Genomic DNA, 26662 nt, shown 5'->3' with positions numbered 1-26662 from the left:
AGTAAAATTGATTTTAACAGTCCTTTAGTGATATTTTGGAGTTTATTGGAAAAGCCAAAAAGTAATTCACTGGAATATTGTAAGGCAGTACAATCTTGAGACCCTTAGATTCCTGTTTCTCTGTTATGTTTAGGGATTCCTTCTTCTTTTTCTTCCCAAAGCCCCAGTACATAGTTGTATATTCTAGTTGTAAGTCCTTCTAGTTCTTCTGTGTGAGCTGCTGTCACAGCATGGCTACTGACAGACAAGTGGTTTGGTTCCATACCTAGGAACCAAACCTGGGCTGCCTAAGTGGAGTGTGTGGCACTTTAACCACTAGGCCATCAGGGCTGGCCCTGTTTAGGGATTATCGCCCATCTACCCACCCAGTGTAACATAGGAAACATTTCACCTGTCCTCTCTATGTATTTTTGACCCACTTTATATGTTAGTCCTATTTCTCAACCTTTTCAAAGCATGTACTCACCTTTTTCTGGAGGGGGGCCAGCGGGTTTCTCCTTTTATTTCCATGATAACTGACTATCCCATATTCTTTTTTATTTGGTAAATCAGAGCATCAATTCATTAATTTACAATGAAAAAATCTAGCTTTCATAGAGATCTGAATGTTCTCTTACATGTAAATTGGCTTGAGAAGTTAAATGTTACTATATACCAGGTTCTTATTGGGTAGATAATGGTGGACAAGACGGATTCCTTGATGGCATGGAATTGGCATCTGCTGGACCCACTTTCTAACCTGAGTAGTTGCTTAGTGAACATGGGATGCTCACAAGGGGAGTTGGTTGTGAGTTTCAGCTCTTTGATCTATTCAGGTTATATAGCTTGCTGCTTCCATCTCCATAATAGAGACCTGTCTGCCATTGGATGGGCCAAGTCCAGTCTAAATATCATATTATCTTTTTGCCTACTAAGGCTGGATGCATCCATTTCTTCATTCTTTTCTCCCAAGAATTTTTTTCCAACACAATAATATTTGATTGCTTACTCATGTCCCAGGCCACTGAGTCAATGGGAAGGGATTCTGATCCATCCAGTTGTTCAAGTCCCTAGGCTCCTTCCTTCCTGGGATGCCACGATCATCAACACTGGTCTCCAAAGTTGCCACAGCAGGGGAAAGAGAATGGATATCGTGCGTGGAGATATTTTTGGTCCAGGCCTTCAGTTGGAGCATGTCATTTCTACCTGTCTTCTGTTGGCTAGAACTAAGTTATTTGGCTCCAGTGCAAAGGGGCTGGAAACTATAGTCTTGTTTTGTGCATAAGAAGAAAATCAAACAGGTTTAGTGAACACATTAATTATCTCTGCCAGGATCTGCCCTTCTGGTCACCAAATATCTATTTTTATTGTTCCTCCCACATAGAGAATATTCCCACCTTGTCTCCAGGGGAGACAACTCAAGTCCCATCATTCAGTCCTTGCATTCAGCTCATAGTCCAGGGTCTCCAGGCGATGTGTGGTCCTCCCATTCAGGTTTGGGTGTGGCTTCGTTGGGCCAGTAATTTAGGAACCAGAACCCCCTTTATTTAAAAAAGTAAAATATTTTAAAAGTACTCCCAAGTGTTTAAAAAGTAAACAGACCCGATATTTCCTTTTTTTTGTAGTTTGGCAATTTTACTCATTCCTCTCACTCCCTAACATGTATGATGTCCCAGATTCTTGTCAGCCAGGGCTGATCAGCCTGCCTAGTTCTGGTTTCATTGTGGCTCTGTGCTTTCTCTTTGTGCCTCTACTCCACAATAACTGGCAGATGTCCTGGAGAACATGATGGAGCCACCGCAGCGAGACTCTAGCGCGCCGGGGAGGTTCCACGTGGGCAGTGCGGAATCCATGCTACACGTTCGACCTGGGGGCTACACGCCCCAGCGGGCACTGATTAACCCCTTTGCCCCCTCGCGAATGCCCATGAAGCTTACCTCCAACAGAAGGCGCTGGATGCACACTTTTCCTGTGGGTAAGTTAGTTGTTCAGGAAAGAACCCTGAACTGGGAGCTCCTAGTCCTGGTCCTCAGCACCTGTCAACTGTGTGGCCTTGGTCAAGGATCTCAGCTTCTCTGCACCCCACCCATAAGAGGGGGTTAATCACGCCTGCTTTCCCTGCCTCAGGGGTTCTTGTGAGGATCCTTGAGGACACACTTGGAAATGGGCTTTGTAACTGTAACTAGCTGTCTTGACCAAGGGCTCCTTTTTTCTATTTATAAGAGACTGTGCTTTGCCACCTGCTTTCTTTCCTAAGACTAGTGTCCCTCATTCTTGTTCATTCCTTCCTCTCTGGGCTCTTTCTGCATATTGATATTACACAGAGTTAGGTTACTCTCTTGTCTCTCAGGGGTCTGTGACAACCGAAAAAAAAGTTTTTTCCCCCAAGTTCACTGTTTCTCCTAGCCCGTCCTTTTTGATCTGTATCCTGTCCTAAAGATGACAGTAAGATTTTATAAAGCAGCGGCTAAAATTAAACTTCAGCTTAATGGGCTCTTACTGGACTGGGAAGGAACCGATGTGTTAAACTCCAGGGTTTTCTCATGGAAGCCATCCTACTGAATGCCTGGAAATGTCTAGTTATTTTCTTTTGAACTTACTTTTAGTGTTAAAAATTAAATAAGTGAGAAATGAATCTGGTGCTTTTGGCTGTTATTGGGGGTCATTCCCAAATCACTCTTTGTCCCCCTGATCTCTGCCATAATCAGCCACATAAGTTTTTTCTTTCTGGCGTCTCTTTCTCTCCATGGTTATCCCCACTGGCTCCCTTTGTGGTCTCTTCCGATAACTATTGCCTTTTCTTCCGTGGCCTTCAGCTCTTCTTGCTGCTGTGCTTTGCCTCTTCCTCGCTATAACACGTGCTTTCCTCAAACAACATTCTCCGAACACTGCTGCCTTTGTGTCACCCTCCTGTCCACCTGGCCCTCTGCTAGCTGAGGCCTTCCCTTGCCAGGCTCCCTAACTTTCCATCACCTCACTCCCATCCTCAGAGGTTCTTTTCTTTCCCAAGCTAACCCTGTGGTTTGTCCTGCACATGTTTTGCCTCTTTCACATTGGGGGTTTCACACATATCATTTCTTCTCCCCAGATGCCCTCTCCTTCAACCCCTGCTAACCTTGTTTAACATTCAGCTCTAAAACTTCTCTTTCTCCAGGAAGCATGTTTTAATAGCCTCGACTAATGCTGATTTGTCTCCTACTCGATGTCTTTTTTGCACTGTGCATCCTCTGCTTCTTAGAGTCACAGTTGTTGTACTGTCTTATGTATTAAGAGAGACATTGGTGTTTCACTCATGTGGTCTTTCTGATTTAGTTTGTGTTACCCTCCTGGGAGGTGCCCTTGCCTCCTATACTTCCCATATGTCTCTAGGGTGTCTCAGCTGACATGCGTGAGACAGAGGCTTCTAAGACATCCTTAGGCTGAACAAGATGACAAAAAGCCCCACAGGAGGCTGAGTCCTGCTTGGAAGAGGAGATGCCCTGTGTGGGAGCCGGAGGGTCACGTGTAGCAAGTTCCTCTTTCCTGTGTCCCAACAGCTGGAAAGAAGGAAGATGGTAGTTAAGTGCACAGCACTAGTTGTTGGGTGGGAATGATGCTCAGTGGATCTTTGTCTGGGTAGGACCATCCGGAGAGGCCATCCAGATCCATCATCAGACCCGACAGAATATGGTGGAGCTGCAGGGTAGCGGGCAGAGGGACCCAACCCACTCCTCTGCAGAGCTGCTGGAGTTAGCCTATCATGAAGCTGCTGGAAGGTGAGGACATGCACAGGGCTCTGGGAGGTACCTTGAGAACACTCCCTAGCACCCAGGATCATGTGCAGAACAGACTGCTGACAAAATGTCATGGTTTTAAGATTTGAAGAGACAGCATGAGATCAGGCCCTTCCTCTGTCAATCACCATCATTCCCTTCCCTGGGCCAAGTGCAAAGCAAACAGCCTGATGTTTTTTCCAGAGGTGTTACCTAGACCCTTCTTTAGCTTTAATTCAAGGCACACTTTGTAAACCTCAGTCGAGGGTGAAAATGAGTGCTGAGACGGGTGACACATGCTGCGTGTTTTGGGCAGTCTGTCCATGAATTTTGTCATTTTGGTCACTGAGAAATTCCATTGTTGAGTTTAAAAGAAGTTAATGCTAAAAGCAATGGAAATCAAGGCCTGTGTTTATAGAAACAACTCTTTTTGAAGCAGAGTTCCGAATGTGTTATAAGGCATCCAAAAAGAGTCAGTGTAGAAAGAAAGTCATTTAAGCCTTGACTGGCATGAGCCTGGGCTACACCGGGACTCACCGTGATGCTTCAGGAAACACTTTGCAAAGAGCAGTCTTTGGCCCCTTTTTTAGTCACCTTGACATCCTATGGGGTGGATGAGGGATACGGGCCGGGCATGACTCTCTTTACCAGATAAACTTAGTACCTCTATTCAGACACCTCATGTCCTCTTGTCAGTGTTAGCCAGAGCAGGCAGAGGACAGAAAGGGCAGGCGGTCTGGTGTGGCAGTGGGAAAGAAGGTGGGGTGCCAGGGTTGCAGAAGCAGGCCACAGGAGGCCAGAGCTGGCACACGCCCCAAGCACCACAGCCTGGTGGCCTGTGAGATGGATCCCAGTGGCTGCCAGCTGTGTGGCCAAATACTCAGGCCTGTTTTTGATGAAAAACCCGGGGATACAGGGTGAGCGGGATAAAAGAGGTGATCATCTGCATTAAGCCAGGTGGCTGGGCTCTGTTCTCTGCAGGCACAGCACTTCCCGCCAGCCTGGTGACGGCATGTCCTTCTTGAACTTCAGCGGAACAGAAGAGCTTTCTGTCAGCCTGCTTAGCAACAGTGGTGCAGGTAACCAATCCAAGAGGTAACAGAGCTGGGATGCTCAGAGCAAACCCACGTCTAGAAATGACACGGGGGCCAGAAAAGCAGGGCCGTGTCTATTTTGGGATCATTTGAGCCACAATTTTGGGTGACCTATTTAGAAGCAGTGCTGTATAATGCATGGAATTATAAATGGGCTGCACATTACGTTTTTAGCTGAGAACATGTTGGTCAAGCCACATTTATCATCATTCTGTCAGTGAGTCATGATTGCGGGCTTCTTATAAGCTTGGTGTTGAGGGCAACACCAGGGCCAAAGCAGGAGTGATCTCTGTTCTAGAAGAACTTTCAGTTGTTTGTGTGTGTGTGTGTATGTGTGTGGCAAACCACCCCCATAAAAACAATCAGGAGAGACCTGGAGGGGAACGGTGTGGTTCCAGCTATGAGATCAGAAAAGAGAAGGGTGGGTTAGAAGTGGGCATGCACCTCGGACTTGAAGGGGTAGAATTTGGTTAGGTGGAGGGTTTAGAAGGTAAGGATTCTAATTAGCGTTGGGAAGGGAGGATGAGTATGAACTTATATTAATAAAAGTTTTTATGCTTTCCGGAGACATTATGTATCTATTATCTCATCCAATCATCCCAGTAGGGCTAAGTTATTAAATGTATTTTACACCTGGGGCAACTTAATGCCCAGAGATGTAGAGATATTAAACTAATTTCTCAAGCTGGTGGCCAGCTGTCCTGACTTAGACTGCTATTTCTAATTTCAACAGCATTGTTCAGAGTGCCTTTACAGGTGTAGGGGAACATGAGTTTGGATGGGTGGGAGCAGATTTTGGAAAGCCTCAAAGGACAGATATTTTTATTGTACAAAATGAATGTGAAAAACATTAAAACTGAAAAAAAATGGGGCTGCTTCATGTCTTAGTTTTCTACAAGTTAACTTGCGTTTCTAAAACTTGCTTTAAGGAAGGTGTAGTAAAATTGTATAAAATTGGTTAATGAAGTTTTCCTCCATTCATTGGTAGCTTAACAACCAGTCATAGTTCTAGATGCCTATGGCCAAGGCTTGGAGACTGGGCTGGCAGTAAGAGAATCCCTAAAGGGGATTATAATTAATTAATGAGTCAATTAATTTTATTTATTCATTCATTTTAAATGAGAAAACAAATTGAGTAAAAGTTTGGATGTAAGATACTTATTGTCCCTGCATTCAGGGTGCTGAAAATGTTACTTGGCTGCCAGACTCTTTTAAAGTGCCTTCAGAATGTTATAAAGGCAGTGTTTCTATTATTTTGCTAAACCAAGAAGCCATTTTTTTTTTTTTTTAGGAACCCAGAGTTTGAGCTTCCCAGGCTATTTAGGGTAGAGTTGCACCAAGGAGGGCTGCTCTGGGGCTCACTGGACTACATCTTGAGCTATTTTCACTGGTAACAGCACCAGGATCTACCCAGGGTAGTCCTGAAGAGGTTATGTGCCTGGGGTAGCTCTGGTAGATGAGTCTTTTGGAATTGTGCAGTCTATTCTGGGGAGGAGAGGGAAGTTTCAAAGAATCCTTAATTCAGGATGGTTGTGGAAGATCATGGAGCCTCTGAGGTAATGGTTCCCTGACACACACCGATTGGAAAAGGATTTGCTGCAATCTAGATCTCTGGCTCAGCCTTCTCCCTCTGGGCTCTTGAGCTGTAGATCCATCTACCTGGTGGACCTCTCTGCTTGAATGTCCCCCAAATGCTTCATTCTTAATATATTGACAACTGAACTCATGTCTTGCTGTTCCCCAATCCACCCTTCCTCTTCTGACTCTGGCCCCTCATCTCCATTCTCATTGCCATTGCTTTGGTTAGACCTCTATCATTTCTGGCCAGGATTATTGCAGTAGCCTTCTAAATGATCTGCCTGCTTTGTTCCTGTCTCCTGATCAAATGCAAATCTGATCAGCCACTCCTTCCCACTATAAAACCCCTTAGTGATTCTTCATGGCTTGTGACACTTAGTCACCTGGCACCTGCCTACCTTTGTATCTTCATCTGCCTCTCTGTCCACATATCAGTGCATGTGGAAATGGTGCAGGCTCCAGAATCTTAGGACATGAGTCCTGACTCCACTCTAATGAGCAGTGAGGCCCTCGAGTCAGTTACTTAACCTCTGTATCTCAGTTTCTTCAACTGTGAGGAGGATTGTTGTGAATATTAAATGTGATAATACATATAAAGTGCTTAGAACAGTCCCTGACACACATAGTGAGCATTCCACAAATGAGAGCTGTTGTTATTAGTATTATTAGATAAGCATATTTTTAAAATATTCTGGCCATTGCTTGTGGCTTCTCAGAAGATCTTTGTCCTCATATTTCTTTGCATAGACTAGTCACTCTGTATGGAATATGTTTTTTTCCCTATCTTCAACCCCAGATTCTGCCTAGCAAATGTCAACTCAGTCTATGAATCAGCTCCAACAATACCTCCTCTCTCAAGCCCTCCCTGGTGATTCTCGCCCCTCCCCACGCCCTCCTAGGAGATGTTAGGCATGTTTCCACATAGTCCTGTATGCATAACCGAATTGTACAACTTGGCGCATCATGATCTCACTGGTTGTTTCCACGTCTTTTTCACTAGACTGAAAGAGCTTATCTTTATTCATCTCCTCGCAGTGTTTAGTACATTTATTGACAAATGAATTTATACTTCCAAGACCAAACTGCCATATGTGAGAAGCGTTTGAATGACACACAAAATTATTCTGTTTAATTGGTATGTGAATGTTCAATTACATAAATATGTTCTGGAATGTTTAGCTTCTTAGAGAAGATGTGGGCTCCTCAGATTCTTTTTCTAGTCAGGGTGATATAGCTAAGCAAGGTCATCCTTACCCTTGCTCAGTCCTCTTATGACCAGTAGTGTGTGTTTTCAGCGGGGGCAGGGGTCATCAGGAGGTGGTCTGTAGTATTGGGCTCACATGGGAATTGAGCTCCCCATCTTTGATCTTGTGCTTCCTGATCAATTATGTTAGCCACAGAAAGAAAGTAGATAAAATTGTCCTAATTTTTATTACCATGTGCAATAAACAATATCAGCTCTATCTTTAGGATATATCCAGAATCTTACCACATCACATCACCTCTACTAACCTAACCTGGTCCCAGGTGCCTTCATCTTTCTCCTGGATTGTCATAGTAGCCTGCTCTCTGGTCTCTCAGCTTCCTCTCTTTGCCCTTCCATATAGCTTATTTTCAGCACAGCAATTCAGAATGACTCTTCGAAAATAGAAGTCAGATCATGAACCTTCTCTGCACAAAACCCTCCCCCTCCAAGGGCTTCCCAGTGCAATTAGAGTAAAAGCAAAAGGTGTTGTGGTAGCCGACAGAGCCCCCTTGGTCATGTGGCCCCTTGTTACTCTCAGACCTCGTCTTCTGCTGTCCCCTTTCATTCACTCTAGTGGTTCCCCAAATACACCAGGCACACTCTGAGTCTCAGGCCTTTTCTTTTGCTCTGCCCTTACACCAGAGAGCTTCATGGCTAAGATCTGTCTGTCTGAGTTTGCCCAGGACAGTCCTGGTTTGAATTCATTGTTCTACATAATTACTAATAGTGTCGTCTCTCTCTCTCAAAGGTGTCCTGGATTAGATGATAAATTATATGGCTGCCCACAGCTTGCTCTCTTCCTTTCTTCAAGTCTTAACTGCCACTCTCTACCCTGGCACTCCCCACCCATATTCCTTGCCTAGTACTCCCTGACATACTAAATATTTTAATTTGATTATTTTTTTAATTATAAGCTTCATGAGGGCAAGGAGTTTTGGGTTTTGTTCATGGCTGTATCTCCAGAGCTTAAAACAGTTCCTGACACATATCAGGTAGTTGAATGAGTGCGAAGAGCTGTCTGAGGATGGCTTTCTCTCTACTGGAGAATGCTTTTCTTCTCTTTCTTAGATTCTTGACCAGTTAACAGGGTTCCTTTCCTCAAAGACTCGGGCATTCTTTTTCTACCTTGCTTGGTTTTGAAGCGACTTTCCTTTCAAGCCGTCCTCAATACTCACGTAATATGGTTTGCTGTCTTCAGACTCACTAAACTCTTACCCATTCCAGAAATGTTTATGGAACTCTAGGCGCTGTGCTAAGGCCTGTGAAGAAACGAAACAATTAAGACAATGATTTGCCTCACCTCGGGGAGCTCTGGCTCATCATCCACTTGGGATTCTAGTTGAAGCAGTTCCATGTGGGGTGACAACAGTGAGAGGAAGCCCTTTCTTGGGGAGCTGGACTGTGAGTGGTTCCGGTGGCACTGTGTGGTTTGAACATAGGATCTCTGCTACATTATGATATGATAGATGAGGGAGCGTGCTACGATGAAAACAACCTGGGACCAAATCCCACTCCTGCTCCTCCTGGCCTTGGGAGTTTGGCCCTCAGCCTCTGCTGAGCCTCAGGTTCTTCATCTGTATAAAAAGGGCATGAAGACCTTCACCTGCCTGCCCGCCTCACTGAGTCGTAAGGATCAAAAGTAGATCGAGTTCCTTAAGAGCAAAATCGTCACATTGGGTTCCTGTTTTAGGATAAAGTGGGGTCCTAAACAAACAACTAGTTAACATTTCCTTTGTTAAAAAATAGAAAAGTAACAGGAAAACCTCATCTGTGACCCTACCCTCAACACCCAGGTTTGACAGTTTGTACCATCTGCAGGCACTCAAGCGTGACTCAGATTTTCTCCTGCATTTGGACATGATTCATATGTGAGTCAGGATTCACAGGAGTGGCATCTCTGTGGGTTTCCCTCCTGGCCCCATAGAATGTCATTTTGAGCATTGTTGGCTGGGGCCTCAGACCTGCACTGTTCCCTTGTTTTTCACCGTGGTGCCCAGTAGGGACCATGTAGTTGGTAGGATTGGGCACATCATTTTTATCCCTGTGTTTCTTTAATTGGGCACCAGTTTATAAGACTTGTTAGTCAGTGTCGTTCCCTTCACTGGGGGATAAGTGCTCTAGATAATTTTGAAAAAGAAAATAAGTGGATGCTGTGTTTTCTTTCTCTTTAGTATTGGGACTATGGGACATCAACATGGTGTTTGTGTTGAGTGTTAGGTATGTGCAACAGATTGGGCGTGAGAGCTAAAGTAAAAAGGAGGTCAGCACCTTGAGGCTAGAAGAAGGGCCTCAGAGTCACTCATCCAGGCCAGTCTGGGTTCTTTATGGGTAAGTGCCATCTCTGTAGCCCAAAGAGGAGAAATGACTTGCCCTAGGCACAGGCTTCTAGATGTCACCTGGGACCAGTTCCAAAGACCCCACACACTGTTACCCTTTTGGACCTGAGGTTAACAACCGTAGAAGACTATGATCAGACTTCTTGAATCTGAACAGATGTCAAAAGACAAAACTTAGGTCTCTCTTCTCAGCATTGGTTCCCCAAGTTGTGTTGTGTGTCTAGCTTTGAACTTGGAGAGTGAAGTTGATTCCCAAATGTTGGGTTGGAGCAGAGCTGACTGACCATGAGCTCCCACCTCCCTCATATCAGGTTGTTGGGGCTCTTCATGTGCCAACAGCAAGTCTGTTTCACTGAAATAAGCCTCAAAGGCAGAGCTGATGGGAGAGAGAGTGTGTTAAGTTTGAACTCAAAGAAACTGTGTAAGTAGCTTCATGGAAGCCCTTGAAATACTTATTTCTTTAAATGTTTTTCATTGCTGTTTCTTTAAAATAAAATTTGTGAAGGGTGTGTGTGTATATGTCTGTGTGTGTGTGTGTGTGTGTAGCATAAAAGTATGTGGCCTTGAATGTGCTTGTATCCATTAGAGATGGCCCAAGTCCACCTTTGCCCTAGGAGCAAAAGCTGCTCTGAGAACCCTTTTATTGGTTGCCTCTTTGAACTCAAACAGTTGTTCACACAATTATAAGTTGAACTCTTTCTTTATTAGTATAAGCATTTCAGTTTTTATAGGCCGAGTGTGTATTGGGTTTTCTTCAAAAAAAAAAAAAAAAAGTGATCTAATGATTAAATGTAGCATCACAGGTTTAGATGTTAAACCTGTGAGGTGATGTATTTAATTATTCTCCTATTGCTCAGAATGCTTTGAGAATGCCAATTTTGTAATTGCCTTCATACCAGTTCTCAGGCTGAGCAAGAAAATCCACCTCACTGCTTCTTTATAGTTAGGCTTTGTGTTTGCATGAGAAGAGATGTTGTCAGCCAAGATAGCTTTTTCGGAAAATTTAGCTCCAAATGGCTTTTGACTGTTAACAAAGAACAGATAACATTTTCAATAGCTGAAAACTAGTACCCCAGATGGATCGTCAGGAAAGAGAGCATCCATAGAGTTGAGTAGGAAGAGTCTAAACGCCAGTTTCACCTACTTACTGTGAGATCTTTAGTAAGTTACTTAACTTCTCTGAGTCTCAGTTTCTTCATCTGTGGAAAAGGGATAGTACATACCTCATATCTGCCTCATAGTGTGGGTTTGAATAAACTGAAGCACTGTATTTGTCTGACTTAATAAGTTATATTTTCTTCTTATGATGACTAGTGATTTTTAAAAATCTTCTGAAGGCAGTTCCAAAAAAAGAAGTTCTAAAATTGTTTTGGCCAAGTGACATCATCTTTTTAAATTTTAAAAAATTTATTAATTTTTAAGTTTACATGTAGTAAAATTAACTCTGTGTGTATGTGTGATGGTTAATTTTTTTATTGTGGTCATAATAGTTTATAACTTTGTGAAATTTCAGTTGTACATTATTATCTGTCAGACAATGTATAAATGCACCCCTTCACCCCTTGTGCCCACCTCCTTCCCCCTGGTAACCGCTAAACCGTTCTCTTTGTCCATAAGTTTATCTTCCACAAATGAGTGAAATCATATGGTATTTGTCTTTCTCCATCTGGCTTATTTCACTTAGCATAATACCCTCAGGGCAAATGGGACAATTTAATCTTTTTTATGGCTGAGTAGTATTCCATTGTGTGTGTATATATGTGTACCACATCTTCTTTATCCAATCACCAGTTGATGGGCATTTGGGTTGCTTCCACATCTTGGCTCTTGTGAATAATGCTGCAATGAATGTAGGGGTGCATAAGTATCTTTGTATTGTTGATTTTAAGTTCTTTGGATAAATAGCCAGTAGTGGGATAGCTGGGTCATATGGTATTTCTATTTTTAATTTTTTGAGAAATCTCCATACTGTTTTCCATAGTAGCTGCACCAGTTTGCATTCCCACCAGCAATGTATGAGGGTGCCCTTTTCTCCACAACCTCTCCAACATTTATTTTTTGTCTTGGTGATTATAGCCATTCTAACGGGTGTAAGGTGATATCTAAGTGTAGTTTTGATTTGCGTTTCCCTGATGATTAGTGATGTTGAGCATCTTTTCATGTGCCTATTGGCCACCTGTGTATCTTCTTTAGAAAAATGTCTGTTCATATCCTCTGCCCACTTTTTGATTGGATTGTTTGTTTTTTTGTAGTTCAGTTGTGTGAGTTCTTTATGTATTATGGAGATTAACCCCTTGTTGGATATATGATTTGCAAATATTTTCTCCCAGTTGGTGGGCTGTTTTTTCACTTTGATCCTGGTTTCCTTTGACTTCCGAGAAGCTCTTTAGCGTGCTGAAGTCCCACTTGTTTATTTTTTTCTTTTGTTTCTCTTGTCTGAGTAGACATGGTATTCGAAAAGATCCTTTTAAGGCTGATGTCAAAGAGTGTACTGCCTATATTTTCTTCCAGAAGTTTCTTTATGGTTTCAGGTCTTACTTTCAAGTCTTTGGTCCATTTTGAGTCTGTTTTTTGTGTATGGAGAAAGATAATGGTCTACTTTCATTCTTTTGCATGTGGCAGTCCAGTTTTCCCAGCACCATTTATTGAAGAGGCTTCCCTTTCTCCATTATGTGTTCTTGGCTCCTTTGTCGAAGATTAGCTGTCCATAGATGCATGGTTTTATTTCTGGGCTTTCAACTCTGTTCCATTGATCTGTGTGCCTGTTTTTGTACCAGTACCATGCTGTTTTGATTACTGTAGCTTTGTAACATATTTTGAAGTCAGGGATTGTGATGCCACCAGCTTTGTGCTTGTTCTTGTTTCTCAGGATTGCTTTGGCTATTCAGGGTCTTTTGTTGCCCCGTATGAATTTTAAAATTCTTTGTTCTACTTCTATGAAGAATGTCGTTGGGATTCTGATTGAGTTTGCATTGAATCTGTAGATTGCTTTAGGTAGCATGGACATTTTAACTATGTTTATTCTTCCAGTCCATGTGCATGGAATATCTTTCCGTTTCTTTATGTCATTATCAATTTCTTTCAGTAATGTCTTGTAGTTTTCTTTGTATAGGTCTTTCACCTCCTTGGTTAAATTTATTCCCAGATATTTTATTCTTTTTGTTGTGATTGTAAGTGGGATTATATTCTTGAGTTCTCGTTCTGTTGGTTCGTTATTGGAGTATAGAAATGCCACTGACTTTTCTAAGTTGACTTTGTACCCTGCAACTTTGCTGTAGTTGTTGATTATTTCTAATAGTTTTACGATGGATTCTTTAGGGTTTTCTGTACATAAAATCATGTTGTCTGCAAACAGTGAGAGTTTTACTTCTTCATTGCCTATTTGGATCTCTTTTATTTCTTTCTCTTGCCTAATTGCTCTGGCCAAAACCTCCAGTACTATGTTGAATAAGAGTGGTGAGAGTGGGTACCCTTGTTTTGTTCCTGTTCTCGGAGGGATGGCTTTCAGTTTTTTCCCATTGAGTATGATGTTGGCTGTGGGTTTGTTATATGTGGCCTTTATTATGTTGAGGTAGTTTCCTTCTATACCCGTTTTATTGAGAACTTTTATCATGACTGGATGTTGGATCTTGTCAAATACTTTCTCTGTGTCTGTTGAGATTATCAAAATTCATTCTTTTAGTGTACATTTTTTTTTTGTATTGCCGCTTTGTACTCAACCCCTATCCCTATCTTCTGGCAATCACTGATCTCTTCTCTGTCCCTCTGGGTTTGCCTTTCCCAGCATATCATACATACAGAGTTACACCATATGCAACCTTTTGAGTCTGACTTGTTTCCCTCAGCATAATGCATTTGTGATTCGTCCAAGTTGTTGCATGCAACAGTAGTAACGTTCATTACTTTTTATTTCTGAGTTGGATTCCGTTGTATGGATGTACTAGTTTGTCTATCCCATCACCAGCTGAAGGACATTTGGGTTGTTTCCAGGTTTTGGTAACTGTGAATAAAGCCACTGTAAACATTTACGTAAACTTATGTGTGAACATAAGTTCTCATTTCTCTTGGGTAAATTTCTAGGAGTGGGACTGTTGGGTCAAATAATAATATATATTTAACTTTTTTTTTTAGGAAGATTAGCCCTGAGCTAACATCCACTGCCAATCCTCCTCTTTTTTTCTGAGGAAGACTGGCCCTGAGCTAACATGCGTGCCCATCATCCTCTGTTTTATGTGAGACACCTGCCACAGCATGGCTTGACAAGCAGTGTGTAGGTCCTCACCCGGGATCTGAACCAGTGAACCCTGGGCCGCCAAAGCGGAACGTGCAAACTTAACCTCTGCACCACCAAGCTAGCCCTATATTTAACTTTTAAAGAAACTGTAAAACTGTTTTCCAAAGTGGTGCACCATTTTGCATTCCTACCATCAATGGATTAGGGTGTCAATTGCTCCACATCCTTGTCAGCACTTTGTGTGACCAGCCATTTTAGCCATTCAAAGAGGTGTGTAGAGGTATCTCGCGGTGCTTTTAAGCTGCCATTTCCCTAATGACTGATGATGCTCAGCATCTTTTCATGTGCCTATTTGCCTTCTGTATATATTGTTTGGTGAGATGTCTGTTCACATCTTCTGCCCATTTTCCCATTGGGTTTTTGTTTTCTTGCTCTTGAGTTTTGAGAGTTTTTTATATATTCTAGAGACCTTTGTTAGATATGTGATTTGAAAATGCTTTCTCCCTGGTTGTAACTTGTCTTTTGAAAGATGTCACAAGGGATTTATAAATATTTGTTCTTATTATAAAAGATTCAGATGATACAAAAGTATTTAGAGTAAAAAGCACAAGTTCTCTTTTACCTCCTCTGGCTTTCTTCTTAGAGATAGACATTATTGACAGTTTGATGAGGATCTTTCCAATCCTTTTTTTAGTATCATAATTTTCTAGTAAATATATTTTTTGAAAGGGACATTTAAATATTGATATGTGTGTTTTAAAATTAGTTCTACTACTTTTCAGTCAATAAGTTGCATTTAAAAGGATATTTCTGTTTTTTCTTTCAGCTCAGTTGTAGGTAAAATCATTGTTTTTCTCTTAAAGTAGTGAGTTTTGATGTGCTATGTCGTATTCGAGAAAGCCAGAAAATTCCAGATAAAGATGACTGTTGAGTGAACTAAATTTAAATAGGTCACTTTATATTTGCTAAAGATTGCTCTAATTAGTTGAAATGACTTTGAAATATGTCCATTTCTTTAAAATAAGTGGCAGGTTGCTTTTTCTTTTGTGTGTGTGTGTGTGCATGTGCGTGTGCGTGTGCGTGCACTGAAGATCTCGTTGGCAAAGAATGTTATTGATAACCTCGGAGTAGAGTTCTGGCTCATCCTCAAATTTTAGATTGCTCATTTTTCTTTGATTGATTCTTTTGTGCTGTTTGAAATGCTCAGCACAGAATTTGTACTTGGTTCATATTTTTATTTTTAGCTATAAATTTTGGCTTTTTCAATCATAACTTTTTTTGCAGAATGAGCCTCATTAAAACAAGGTGTTTTCGTCTTTCCATAGGTATGAATCCTAGGACCCAAAATAAGGATTCTCTAGAGGACAGTGTTTCTACCTCTCCAGACCCGAGTAAGCGGGGGTGGCTGACTGGTGAAGGTGAGGGTGGGGGTGGAGGGGGGTGGGGGTGGTCAGAGCATGAGGAAGCAAGAGGGAGCCCTGTGGGAAGAGAAAGGTCCGGAAGTCCACGTCTCTGAGGTACTAGAAGGTGAAGTGGTGAGGGAAGACTCTTCAGCCTCTCCAATGGAAAGTGAGAGGGGATTGGCCAAGTGACCTGTTCTGGAATGTGATTCAGGGGCACATGGGAAGAATAACGGAATTCCCACAAGACCCTCCTGCCAGTCCAGAGCTGGCCTTTGACCTTATATGCCTAATGATGGCTCTTGGGAGAAGTTGGAAAAAAGTACTAAGAAGAATTTAGGGGTCCGGCCCAGTGGCTGAGTGGTTAAGTTCGCTTGTTCCGCTTTGGCGGCCCAGGGTTTTGCTGGTTCGGATCCTGGGCATGGACATGGCACCCCTCGTCAGGCCACACTGAGGTGGTGTCCCACATAGCACAACTAGAATGACCCACAACTAAAATATACAACTGTGTACTGGGGGGACTTGGGGAGAAAAAGCAGAAAAAAAAAAAAGAATTGGAACTGTTTACATACCTGTAGTTTAAAATGTTTGGCTGGATTGCATTTGTTTGATCAACTTTTCTATTGAAAGAGCTGTACAGTAAGAGAACATCTAAATATCTACAATAGTAAAATATCAGCAAAAAGTCCTCTTGCCTGATAGACTTGGTTTTACTTAGCTGTGACCAGTGAATATACATCACCAAGTCTTTTTGTCCCCACCTATGATTAACTTAATAATCCTTTCACTACTTTTTCAGGTCCCTCATATTGGTCATTTTTAATGGCAATATCAAACACATTACTTTATCCTGGTTTGAATAATCATTTCTTATTGGTGGCCATTTGGGTGGTTTCTAGTTTTTTAGTGACAGCATGTATATGCAGATATAATGCATGGTGCAGTGGGTATATTTTTTCTTTTGGTTCACATCCTTGGAATATATATCCCAAAGTACAGTTGGCAGATTGATTATTTTCTAGAAAGCCTCCAGGAATGAATAGATGAGCCTCTTTCTTCTTTACAATCCCAGCACTGAATTTTGTTACCTCTGTTTACTGTTGTTAATGCTTCTGAAGTAGGACCTCTTCAGAGGCCTTCTTTGCAGAGCCTGAAGATACTGGAAAAGAGGCTACTCTTTTTCCAGGAAAAGAAATCGTTAAACCAAGAATTGGGAACTTTTCTCCCCATAGGATTTTGGACTAGGCATTTGAATTCTCTGTATCTTGGTGAATGCCTAGCAGAAAACGTTTCTAAAAGATTTTTATAATCCTGAGGGTCAGGACAATCTAAGAGGGCATAAAGATATAGCTGTCTTCTGCTTTTTTCTCCCCCACAGTGCCTTCGACCAGGTCTCTTCCTTCTGCTCCTGATTCTAATCAGGACATAGGAACAAGCTCATTCCCTTGTCTGCCATATAGGGAAATTGGGGTGATTAATTAGGCTATTCTGGGCTATGTTTTGAATTCTTGAAGTATCTGCGTATAGTCAAACTCATAGAATCAGAGAGTAGAATAGTGGTTGCCGGGGTCTTGAGGGGGAAGGGGAAATGGGGACTTGCTAATCAGTGGGCATAAAGTTTCAATTATGCAAGAAGAGTAAATTCTAGAGATCTGCTGTACAACATTGTGCCTAAGTTAAGAGTACTGTATTGTACACTTAAAAATTTCAGAGGATGGAGCTCGTTAAGTGTTCTTACCACAATAAAGTAAAATTCAAACGAAGAAAATCCCCAAGACCTGTGTAGACCATGGGATTCGGGCTGTTGCAGGTCAAATCATCTTCCTCAGGGCAATGGTGCTGCATGGGGCGTATTTCCCACTGTGACTTAGCACACAAGTTTTCTTCTTCTCCTTTAACTCTGACTCTGAGTTCACTGGGACTCTGTTGTACTGAGCAGTGTGTGTCTGTTACTACATGTGGAAAGATCCCTCAGCAGAGAAGCTTTTGGTCGTGTAACCCCTGGGAGGTTTGGCTTGGCCAGGTGTTTAAAGGGGTCGATGATGCCACCATACCTCCTCCGTGGACCAGGCAATGTGAGGGCTGATGAGAGATCAGGTTGTCATACTGTAAGCTGTATAGCACTGTGCAGAAATAAGGTGTATGAGGATCCACCTCAGGACTCAGAGGCAAAGGCATGGAGTGTTTCTGCTTCATATTGCTCCCTTGTATAGAGATTTGAAAGATAACCTTCACTTAGAGAGAACTGCCCTCTTACTTTCTCTCAGTGATTCTCAACCAGGGGTGATTTTGTTCCCCCGGGGACATGTGGCAGTATTTGCAGACATTTTTGGTTTTCACAACCAGGGGATGCTCCTGGCATCTAGAGAGTAGCATCCAAGGATGCTGCTGAAGATTCTCAAGGCATAGGACAGCCCCCTACAGCGAAGAATTATCTGGTCTAAAATATCAGTAGTGCTGAGATGGAGAACTGCTTTAACCAAAGAGTGGGCAATTTTGAACAGATCCATGTGGTCGGGCCTGCTCTGCGGATGGCAGCTTTTATTTCTGGATTGTTAAACTCTGTCCCTGAAAGTTCTGGCCTCATAACTTTCCCAGACATCTTTCCTTGATTTCTCCTCCTACCCTTTTGGATCTGTGACTTATTTTTGCAATTCTGAAAGTATTCTGATTTCTGCTACGGTGTGCTGTTCGCCCCCAAATCGGGCTGAGCTCTCCTCCTTTCCCCACCTAGCCTCTCTGCAGTCCTCAGGAGAGGCTAGGGCTCCAGCCTCCCATCTGCTTTTGGAATGTTGATTTGCTTCGAAATGTAACTCTGCCTGCCCTGCCCTGTGGTAACCTCACTGACATTGCGGCTGTAGCTCACGTAATCAGCAGAAAATGAAAGGTATCAGCTGTGAATCCCATTTGTATGATGGGATTGGAGAAGCACGTGCACTGCATTATCTAACAATCTCTGTTTCTCTTTCTCTTTCTCCCTCCCCCAACCTCCTCTCCTCTTCTCCCTCCCTTTCCTGGCAATTTTATCACCTTTCACCGTGAACTACTCCCCCCTCCCCCCAACATCCCACCCCTGCCCTGGTGACCACACACATCTTTGTGCCCTGTTACACGAGGCAGTTCTGACACTGTCTGCTCCCCCTGTAGTGCCAGGCTTCTGTTGCACAGTTGGAGTGGACTGGAAGTCTCTCACTACTCCGGCGTGCCTCCCCCTTACTACCGACTACTTCCCCGACCGCCAGGGCCTGCAGAACGACTACACGGAGGGCTGCTACGATCTCCTCCCAGAAGCGGACATGGACAGGTTGGTGTCAGAAGAGAGGCGCCCGGCTTTGTTTGCGGGTCCGGGTATGTCCAGGTGTGTCTCGAAACACTGGATTTTCAAACCTGTGTCCTCCTTTTGTGTTGAGGAAATTTTATGATGCAAGAACTGTTAATTTTTTCTTTAGAGTTCTATTGACCTGCCTTCTTTAATCATTTGTCCTCATTGGTCCTTTCTCATATTTCCTAATGTAGTTGTTCTGGGCACACTAAATCTGATCTTTTCTAAGATTACCCATTTCGGTATCAAATGACCTACCTTCTTTTTCCATCTCTTTGAACTGATCATTTCTCCCAAAACTGGTTTACAAATATTAGTTTTATGAACCACTATAGAATGGTTATCAGGGTTGGCTTGGGCTGAAGCAAAGGAGAGGATGGGGCTGTGGACTCTGAGTGTCTGGGCCAAGCCTATCCGTGAACAATCATCTGTTTTTTCAGGAGGGATGAGGAAGGTGTGCAGATGACGGCCCAGCAGGTGTTTGAAGAGTTCATTTGCCAGCGTCTCATGCAGGGCTACCAAATCATAGTGCAGCCCAAGGCACAGAAACCCAACCCCGCCGTCCCACCCCCGCTGAGCAGCAGCCCGCTCTATAGCCGAGGTGAGTTTTTTCCTTGGACTTAAATTTTTTCTTTTCTGCTAAGTTTGTGCAAGTGGGTTCTCAAGATGGTACGGAATAGATAAATTTAGGAGTAATTGTTTTTTAACACAAAATTTTTCTTTCTAAATTTTACTTTATATGAAGAATAAAGTCTCCACTAGGTGCAGATTTCTTAAAACTCTCTTTAATCCCCAGCTCTCCTTTTAAGGAAGAGGACATGAGGAATGTTACAGCCTGTCTTGGGCAACACCTCAGAGTAGCAGGCAGCTGTGCCAGTACTGAGCTGTGAAAGTCCTTAGTGAATATTCTAGTCCCAGAAACTTGTGTTTATTTCTAGCAAAGTCCCTGACACACACTAGGTTCTCAGCTGTTAGCTAAACCTGAAGTTTGTATTTCTTTTTTTCTATTCTGGATTCATCTCGTTTGTCACAGAAGCTTAGTGACTTGAAGCAAGAATAGGTCAACTATGAGTGGCAGAGAGTAGGAAGTGACAAAGACTCAGTGATGCTGATTTAGTTAGAGCCAGGCTCTGGAGAGCTCTTCTCAAATAAGTCAGGCAGAGAGCATTAAGTGTGGGTGCCTGGAATCAGAAATCAGCGATCGCTTCCTGGAACAATCAATGAGCAACTCTCAGTCTCTTGCTTCCTCCTTGTAGCTAACGAGACCCCCAGCTCCCCTAATCACCCAGCTCAAAACCTGAGATTGCCTTTGGCTCCATTAAAGCTCCTTTGGCCAGAGGATCATAGAACTGTGGACCTGTTAGAGGGAGCTTAATGGCCATCTGGTCCAGGCCCATGGTTTATGAGGAAGCTCTGGATTCCCTCTGGATTTTCTTTGAAAGCCCCTAGTGAAATTTATCACGTCGCCTTCTTTTTATATTCTAGACTCTACTAAATAGTAACCGTTCTGAGTGCCAGGACTATTTCAGGTTCATCTTTTTATCCTCCACAATGGAAACCACTGTGCCTGGCTTATAATATTGTTCAAGAAATATATGAATTCATTCATTCACTCATTCAACGGTATTTTTGAAGCTCCTACTCTGTGGGGGATTTATAGCCTAGTGGGGGAAAAATAACAGTCAAACTATGAAATGTAATTCCATGTTGTGAAAAAGACTGTAAGATAAAAGTCCAGGGGCTGTGAGAGTATTTAATACAGGACATAATCTGGTCTAGAGGATCAGGGACAGCTTCCTTGAGAAGGTGATGTTTGCGCTGAGACCTTAAGTATGTGCATGAGTTATTAGGAGAAGCAGGTTGGGAGTGGAAGGCAGGAGGAGGAGGGAAGAGCATGCCAGGCAGAGGGATTGTTATGCCACAGGTATAAAGCCCTGTGGCAGGAGGCATTGTGACACTTTCTGGGCACCAAAAAGGATGCTGGTATAGATTACTGGACAAGTGGCCGTTATAAGTGAGCCTGTGCTACTCAATGATCCCAGATTTTTTGACTAGTGATTGTCAGCGGGACCCTGTTTCACTTGTGAGTAGAACAGCATGGGCCCTGTCCTCGGAGTTTACGGTCTACTCGGGGAGACAGCTGTTAAACTAATGAAACACAAGTATATATTTGATCACAGATTGTGAAGAGTGCTATGCTGGGTGAAAACAGGAAAAACTGCAGCGCACCTGATTTAGAATGATGTATCTGGGTACTGTGCAAGATGCTCATGAGCGTTACCTTATGACATTGTCTTCCTGACTGCCCGCAGTATGTTTGTTGCATGAATGAAGGAATGCTGGGATGGAGGTGAGCCCTCTTTCTAGTTGCAGAAAGCAAGACTCAAAGAGATTTGGTCCCCAAAATCGCACAGCTGACAGATGAAAGTGCTAGGGTTTAACCCGGGGTCCCTGGAGTCAAAGCCTGGCCTCTCATATGCAACCTGCCTGCCACTCCCTCGGCATCATCTGGGAAATTTCCACATTCACAGTGATGATCCTTTCAGCCTCTGCTGTCTGCTCTTCTCCTGACTACTCCCACGCTGCCTGCCGCTGTGTGACCAGCTGAACGAGGGGACTGTGTTTCATCTCTAGATCCAGGGGATCTTGTCTTGGCTTGGTTGTTCACCAAGGCACTATTTTTACTCTCTTGGCAGCTTGTTATTTTCTTAATTCCTCATTATTTTCTTCTTTCCTATGTTCAACTCAATTCAACAAATATTTTTAGAATACCGACTGTGGGCATGGCCCTTTGTCAGGTGCTACTGAAAATATAAAGACAGACAAGATTTGGGCCCTGGCCTCCAGGAACTTTTAAGAGTTTGAGACATGCACATAAGGGGCTACATACCTGTATGTAGAATTGAGACTGCTGTTGGGGTCTGATAGCTTTCTGGAGGAAGTGGCATTTGATACTGACCTTGAATGATCTGCAGTATTTTAATTGTGGCCCAGGCAGAGAAGGCATAAGATGCAACAGGAACAAATTTGGAGAAGGAAATTACAGCAAATAAATAAATGTTCCTTTAAGACTGAAACATGGTATAGCATTGTGGGTGTCGGGAGCTCAGGCCAGAAAGCTAGGTTGGCTGCCACCCTGGGGTGAGGACCTCAAATGCCAGGGTGAGCAGCCTGTGCTTGGGTGGAGCCGAGTTCCCTTTTATTCCCACAGTTGTCTCTCAGTCTGTTTACATCTACTCCAGAACTTTCCTTCTCAGAGGACAAGGAATCAGGCTGTTTAGCTGTGAGGGTGTCATCTGGGTGCTATCAGCACCCCCAGGCTCTAATCAGCTGCTGGTTGGTTCAGTAACAGGAAAATCTGCCAACTTTAGGACATTTTTTTCCTTTAACCAAGAACAACTCTGTTCCCTGAAACTGCCCTTCAGAGGAATGTGTTGTCTCTTTTATTTCTCCTTTTCTGAATCTATATGGAAGAGAAACAATTGCCTGTTAAAGGAATGACTCTCAACTGGGTGGAGAAAATGATTTTTTTCTCTATTAGGCCTTGTGTCCCGAAACTGCCCCGAGGAGGAGGACCAGTACTGGCTGAGTATGGGCAGAACTTTCCACAAAGTGACACTGAAGGATAAGATGATCACAGTGACGCGGTACCTTCCCAAGTGAGTCCTTGGATATTTAAGGTTTTCAGCTACTGTCCTGAATTGCATCCGCATACTAAATTATGTTTATAACACATACTTCAAACTGAGGAGGTTGAGTGGTTGGTTTTCCTTTTGGAGTTACTGTTTCTCTTTCTAGGGTTATTTAGGGTTATAGCTCACCTACTTCCAAAAGGGATTTGATTCAGCTTATAATGTTTAGCCTGATTCATAACACACCAATTGAAAATAAGGAATGTGAGGATAGAAGAATAAGAAAGTTTAAGAAGATCTGAGAAATCTCATTACCAGTCCCTGGGATGGGTTGGTTACTGTGGTCAAGGGTTAAATGCCAAGGATGGTGCTAGGTGCATTGACACAGAAAAGGTGCAGGAGAATTGAAGGAGTTCTCTTTGGGACTTCTGGACATGCTCTTTATTTTTCAGGTACCCTTATGAATCTGCCCAGATCCACTACACCTACAGCCTCTGCCCTTCCCACTCAGACTCAGAGTTCGTATCCTGTTGGGTGGAGTTCTCCCACGAGCGGCTGGAGGAGTACAAGTGGAATTACTTGGACCAGTATATCTGTTCTGCTGGCTCCGAGGACTTCAGGTCAGAGGGCGTGCTTTGCCTTTGCATCCTGCTGCCTTGGGTTTATCTGCGTTTTAAAAATCATTAAAGTGGTAAACTTTGTGTTATGTATGTTTTACCACAAGAAAACAAAAACCGAAAAACCCCCTTGGTGATGGACTATCAGTGCAGATCATGTTCTTAGCGTTTTCCTGACTACTTGTGGTGTCTCATTTTTAATTTTTATGTGTGATTTATGATTGTGGTGATAAAAAGCCACCTCTTCATTGGGCCTGGGTGCACAGAAGCATTCTGATGTCTCTGGGATATAAAGGGAAAGCAGCCTTCAAATTCCTTCTTCAGAGCTTGTGTTTTAAATGAAGCTATGAGATGTAGCTTCTGGTGAACACATGCTCATGGGGAGATGGACCACCCCCAACTCCAGAGAGAGGGTTGGGATGGTATGTTCTTTGGGAGTGCCTTTATCATCTACTTTTTCTCACCACCACTGCCTTTTTTCCCTTTGGTCCTTCATAGCTTAATCGAGTCTCTCAAGTTCTGGAGGACCCGCTTTCTGCTCCTGCCAGCCTGTGTCACTGCCACCAAGCGCATCACGGAGGGGGAGGCCCACTGTGACATCTATGGGGACAGGCCCCGGGCAGATGAGGAAGAGTGGCAGCTCCTGGATGGCTTTATCCGCTTTGTGGAGGGCTTGAACCGGATCCGCAGGCGGCATCGTTCAGATCGCATGATGCGGGTGAGGGCTCCGTGGGCCCCTTGGGGCTGTGCTTGGTCTTGGATGCAGGAACTTTCTCCTCCTATCTCAGAGGCCTCTTGCTGGCCGGTTTATTTACTCCACAACTGTCCAGCATTTATTTTAAATCCCAAACAGTCTGTTCTCTTCCACTGCAGGGAGAAGGAGGGAGGGATAAAGTACAGAGAGTGACTGGGCAGTGTTCTTTGGCATAGGGCCACCCCTCTCTACCTGAGGACACAGCTCCTTCATGTGCTTCCGAAGTGGGACCCGGTGTTGAGTGCAGCAGCTTGTGTGATGTGCTGCTGGATTGCTGAGGAGAAACTGCCACAAGAGAGTAACAGCAGCAATACTTGCTTACCCTTATGTCACTTGTAGAGTTTCCAGCACCCTTGGGCATTCATTCAACCACACACTGCCCAGTGAGGACACCGAGGCTCATGGGGGTTATGGGATATGTCTGAGGACACCCAGTTTATAAAGGACAGGTCTTGGATTCAGTATGGATGTATGTATGTGTATACAGCTCTATGAATTTTAACAAATGTATAGATTCATGTCACACCACCACCACCACCATCAGTATATGGAATAGTTTCCAACACTCCAAAAAAACTCCCTCATGCTACCCTTTGTAGTCACTCTCTCCCCTTTCTCTAACCCCTGGCAGCCACTGGTCTATTCTCCATCACTATACTTTTGTCTTTTCCAAATATCCCATAAATGGAACCATACAATGTGTAACTTTTTGAGGCTGCCTTATACACTCAGCTTAATGCCTTTGGGATTCATCCAACTTGTCACTTGGATCAATAGTTCAGTCCTTTTAATTGCTGAGTAGTGCTCCATCATCAGCTGTGTTTTTATTTTTTGTTTTTAACGTCAAGTTCAGTGTTCTTTAAGCCACACCAGCTGCGTTTTGTGCACAGCATCACTTATGATTAGAAGCATTTCCAGGGGAGCTTGTATAGTGAAAGGAACCTTGGTTTTGAAGTCAGGCAACTGGAATTTGAATTCCAGCTCCACTGGGATTTCAGATAACATACTTAAGTTGTTGGAGATTCAGTTTCTTCTTCTGTAAATCAGGTACAACATTATTTACTTCCTAGAGCAGTTGTGGGAGTAGAATGGGATGATATGCATAAACCACCTCAAAGAGGCAGTTTGAGTCCAACAGGCATTTGGGACCTTCAGTTCAAGTGAAAAGCAGTTTTCTGGCATTTACTGAATACCGAGAACCTGTGTTCCTGGACCTTGTTAATTGGATTCCCAGGGCCTGAAGGCAGCAGATGGAGCAGCACGCTTGGGGCATGAGTCGCGTCTGCCGAGGGAACCGACTCGGGCTGATGGCCTTGTCTCCTCTTCTCTGCTTCAGAAAGGGACCACCATGAAAGGCTTGCAGATGACTGGGCCCATTTCCACGCACTCCCTTGAGTCGACCGGCCCCCCAGTTGGCAAGAAGGGAACCTCAGCTCTGTCTGCCCTGTTGGAGATGGAGGCCAGTCAGAAGTAAGTACCTGGCTAGAGAGAGACTGGCCCCACCCTACAGGCCCCGAGGGTTTTCAGTGCCCCACTCTTGTGAGTGGGATGAAATATGATTTCTATCTGTGGGAAGCCTGTAATTTACAAAATACACATACATGAGAAGAAAACTAGGTTAATAAAGTCGTAAGTCTTGAATAATGTGACATAGGCCAGAAGTTATAAACTTGCAGTCTGGGGCTTAAACTACAGATACATTTGGTTTGGCCCACAAAGTAGGTTTTTTGTTTATTTTGTGTTTTTAATAGACTTTATTTTTTAGAGCAGTTTTAGATTCAAAGCAAAATTGAGTGGAAGATACAGAGATTTCCTGTATACCTCCTGTCCCCACACATGCATAGCTTCCCCCATTACCAACATCCCCCACCAGAGTGGTACATTTGTTACAACTGGTGAACTTATGTTGACACATCCTAATCACCCAGAGTCCATAGTTAATTTACATCAAGATACACTCTTGGTATTGTACATTCTGTGGATTTAGACAAATTTATAATGACATGTAGCCATCATTACAGAGTAGTTTCTCTGCCCTAAAAAATAAAATATTTTAAAAATATTTGAGCCAAATTTTTTCAGTTTGAAGATGTATGAATTCTTATAGGAAAAAATATATAATATACATAACATGATATGTGATTGTATTAAATATATAAAATGATGTATTTTAGATAATATATAAAATCCAGCTTTGCTTAAAATATCAGAGGCTCAGTTAACATTGGGTCCACATTCATACCCACCCATGGTGGCCGTGTGCCCTCTGGTTTACTGTAGAACCAGCACACCCTCCGGTCTGGGACTTGTCTTGCACGTCAGTCACCTACCTGACCAGCTTCTCTAACATTTGAGTGTGTGGTTCCTCCATAAACAGTAAGTGCTACGTTCTCAGGACACATCTTGCTTGAGAGGTCAGGGACAGTCACGGGAGGTAGGATTTAAGTTGGCCTTGTGGGAAGGGAAGCATTTAGGCAAGGAGGAAGTGGGAAAGAGGAGAAACAGAGCTATGTGCAGTTGGGACTGGCTCTAGCGAGCCTTCGCTGCCAATTTCGTCGTCCCAGCCAGATCAGGTACCCCATGCTCCCCAGCATCCTAGGCCTGTGCCCATCACTCTGCTGAGGGGCCACACCAGTGGTTTACTCATCTTCTCCCTGACTTGCCTATGCTTGTCAGGCAGAGGCTGTGGGTTGTGCCTGGCACATAGTAGGTGCTCAA

General features: G+C 43.3%; 1 protein-coding gene across 16 annotated transcripts in view; it reads left to right on the top strand.

Annotated features, from left to right (window-relative positions):
* Positions 1-26662, top strand: part of DEPDC5 (DEP domain containing 5, GATOR1 subcomplex subunit) — a 115784-nt gene that overhangs the window by 45310 nt on the left and 43812 nt on the right. For 8 of the 16 annotated variants that reach the window (XM_070275272.1, XM_023646822.2, XM_023646821.2 and 5 more), the window contains exons 22-31: positions 1751-1954; positions 3599-3734; positions 4713-4810; positions 15545-15610; positions 18740-18923; positions 19382-19542; positions 22483-22600; positions 23026-23193; positions 23689-23908; positions 25281-25414. In XM_070275272.1, coding sequence (XP_070131373.1) covers positions 1751-1954; positions 3599-3734; positions 4713-4810; positions 15545-15610; positions 18740-18923; positions 19382-19542; positions 22483-22600; positions 23026-23193; positions 23689-23908; positions 25281-25414 — 1489 coding nt within the window. The remainder of the gene's footprint in view (positions 1-1750; positions 1955-3598; positions 3735-4712; positions 4811-15544; positions 15611-18739; positions 18924-19381; positions 19543-22482; positions 22601-23025; positions 23194-23688; positions 23909-25280; positions 25415-26662) is intronic. The other 8 variants (XM_070275273.1, XM_070275271.1, XM_023646825.2 and 5 more) reach the window with 2 other exon arrangements.

The sequence above is a fragment of the Equus caballus genome, chromosome 8, assembly GCF_041296265.1.
Source record: "Equus caballus isolate H_3958 breed thoroughbred chromosome 8, TB-T2T, whole genome shotgun sequence".
Lineage (NCBI taxonomy): Eukaryota > Metazoa > Chordata > Mammalia > Perissodactyla > Equidae > Equus > Equus caballus.
The sequence above is the reverse complement of the archived record's forward strand: the minus strand, read 5'-3'. Positions and strand labels throughout refer to the sequence as shown.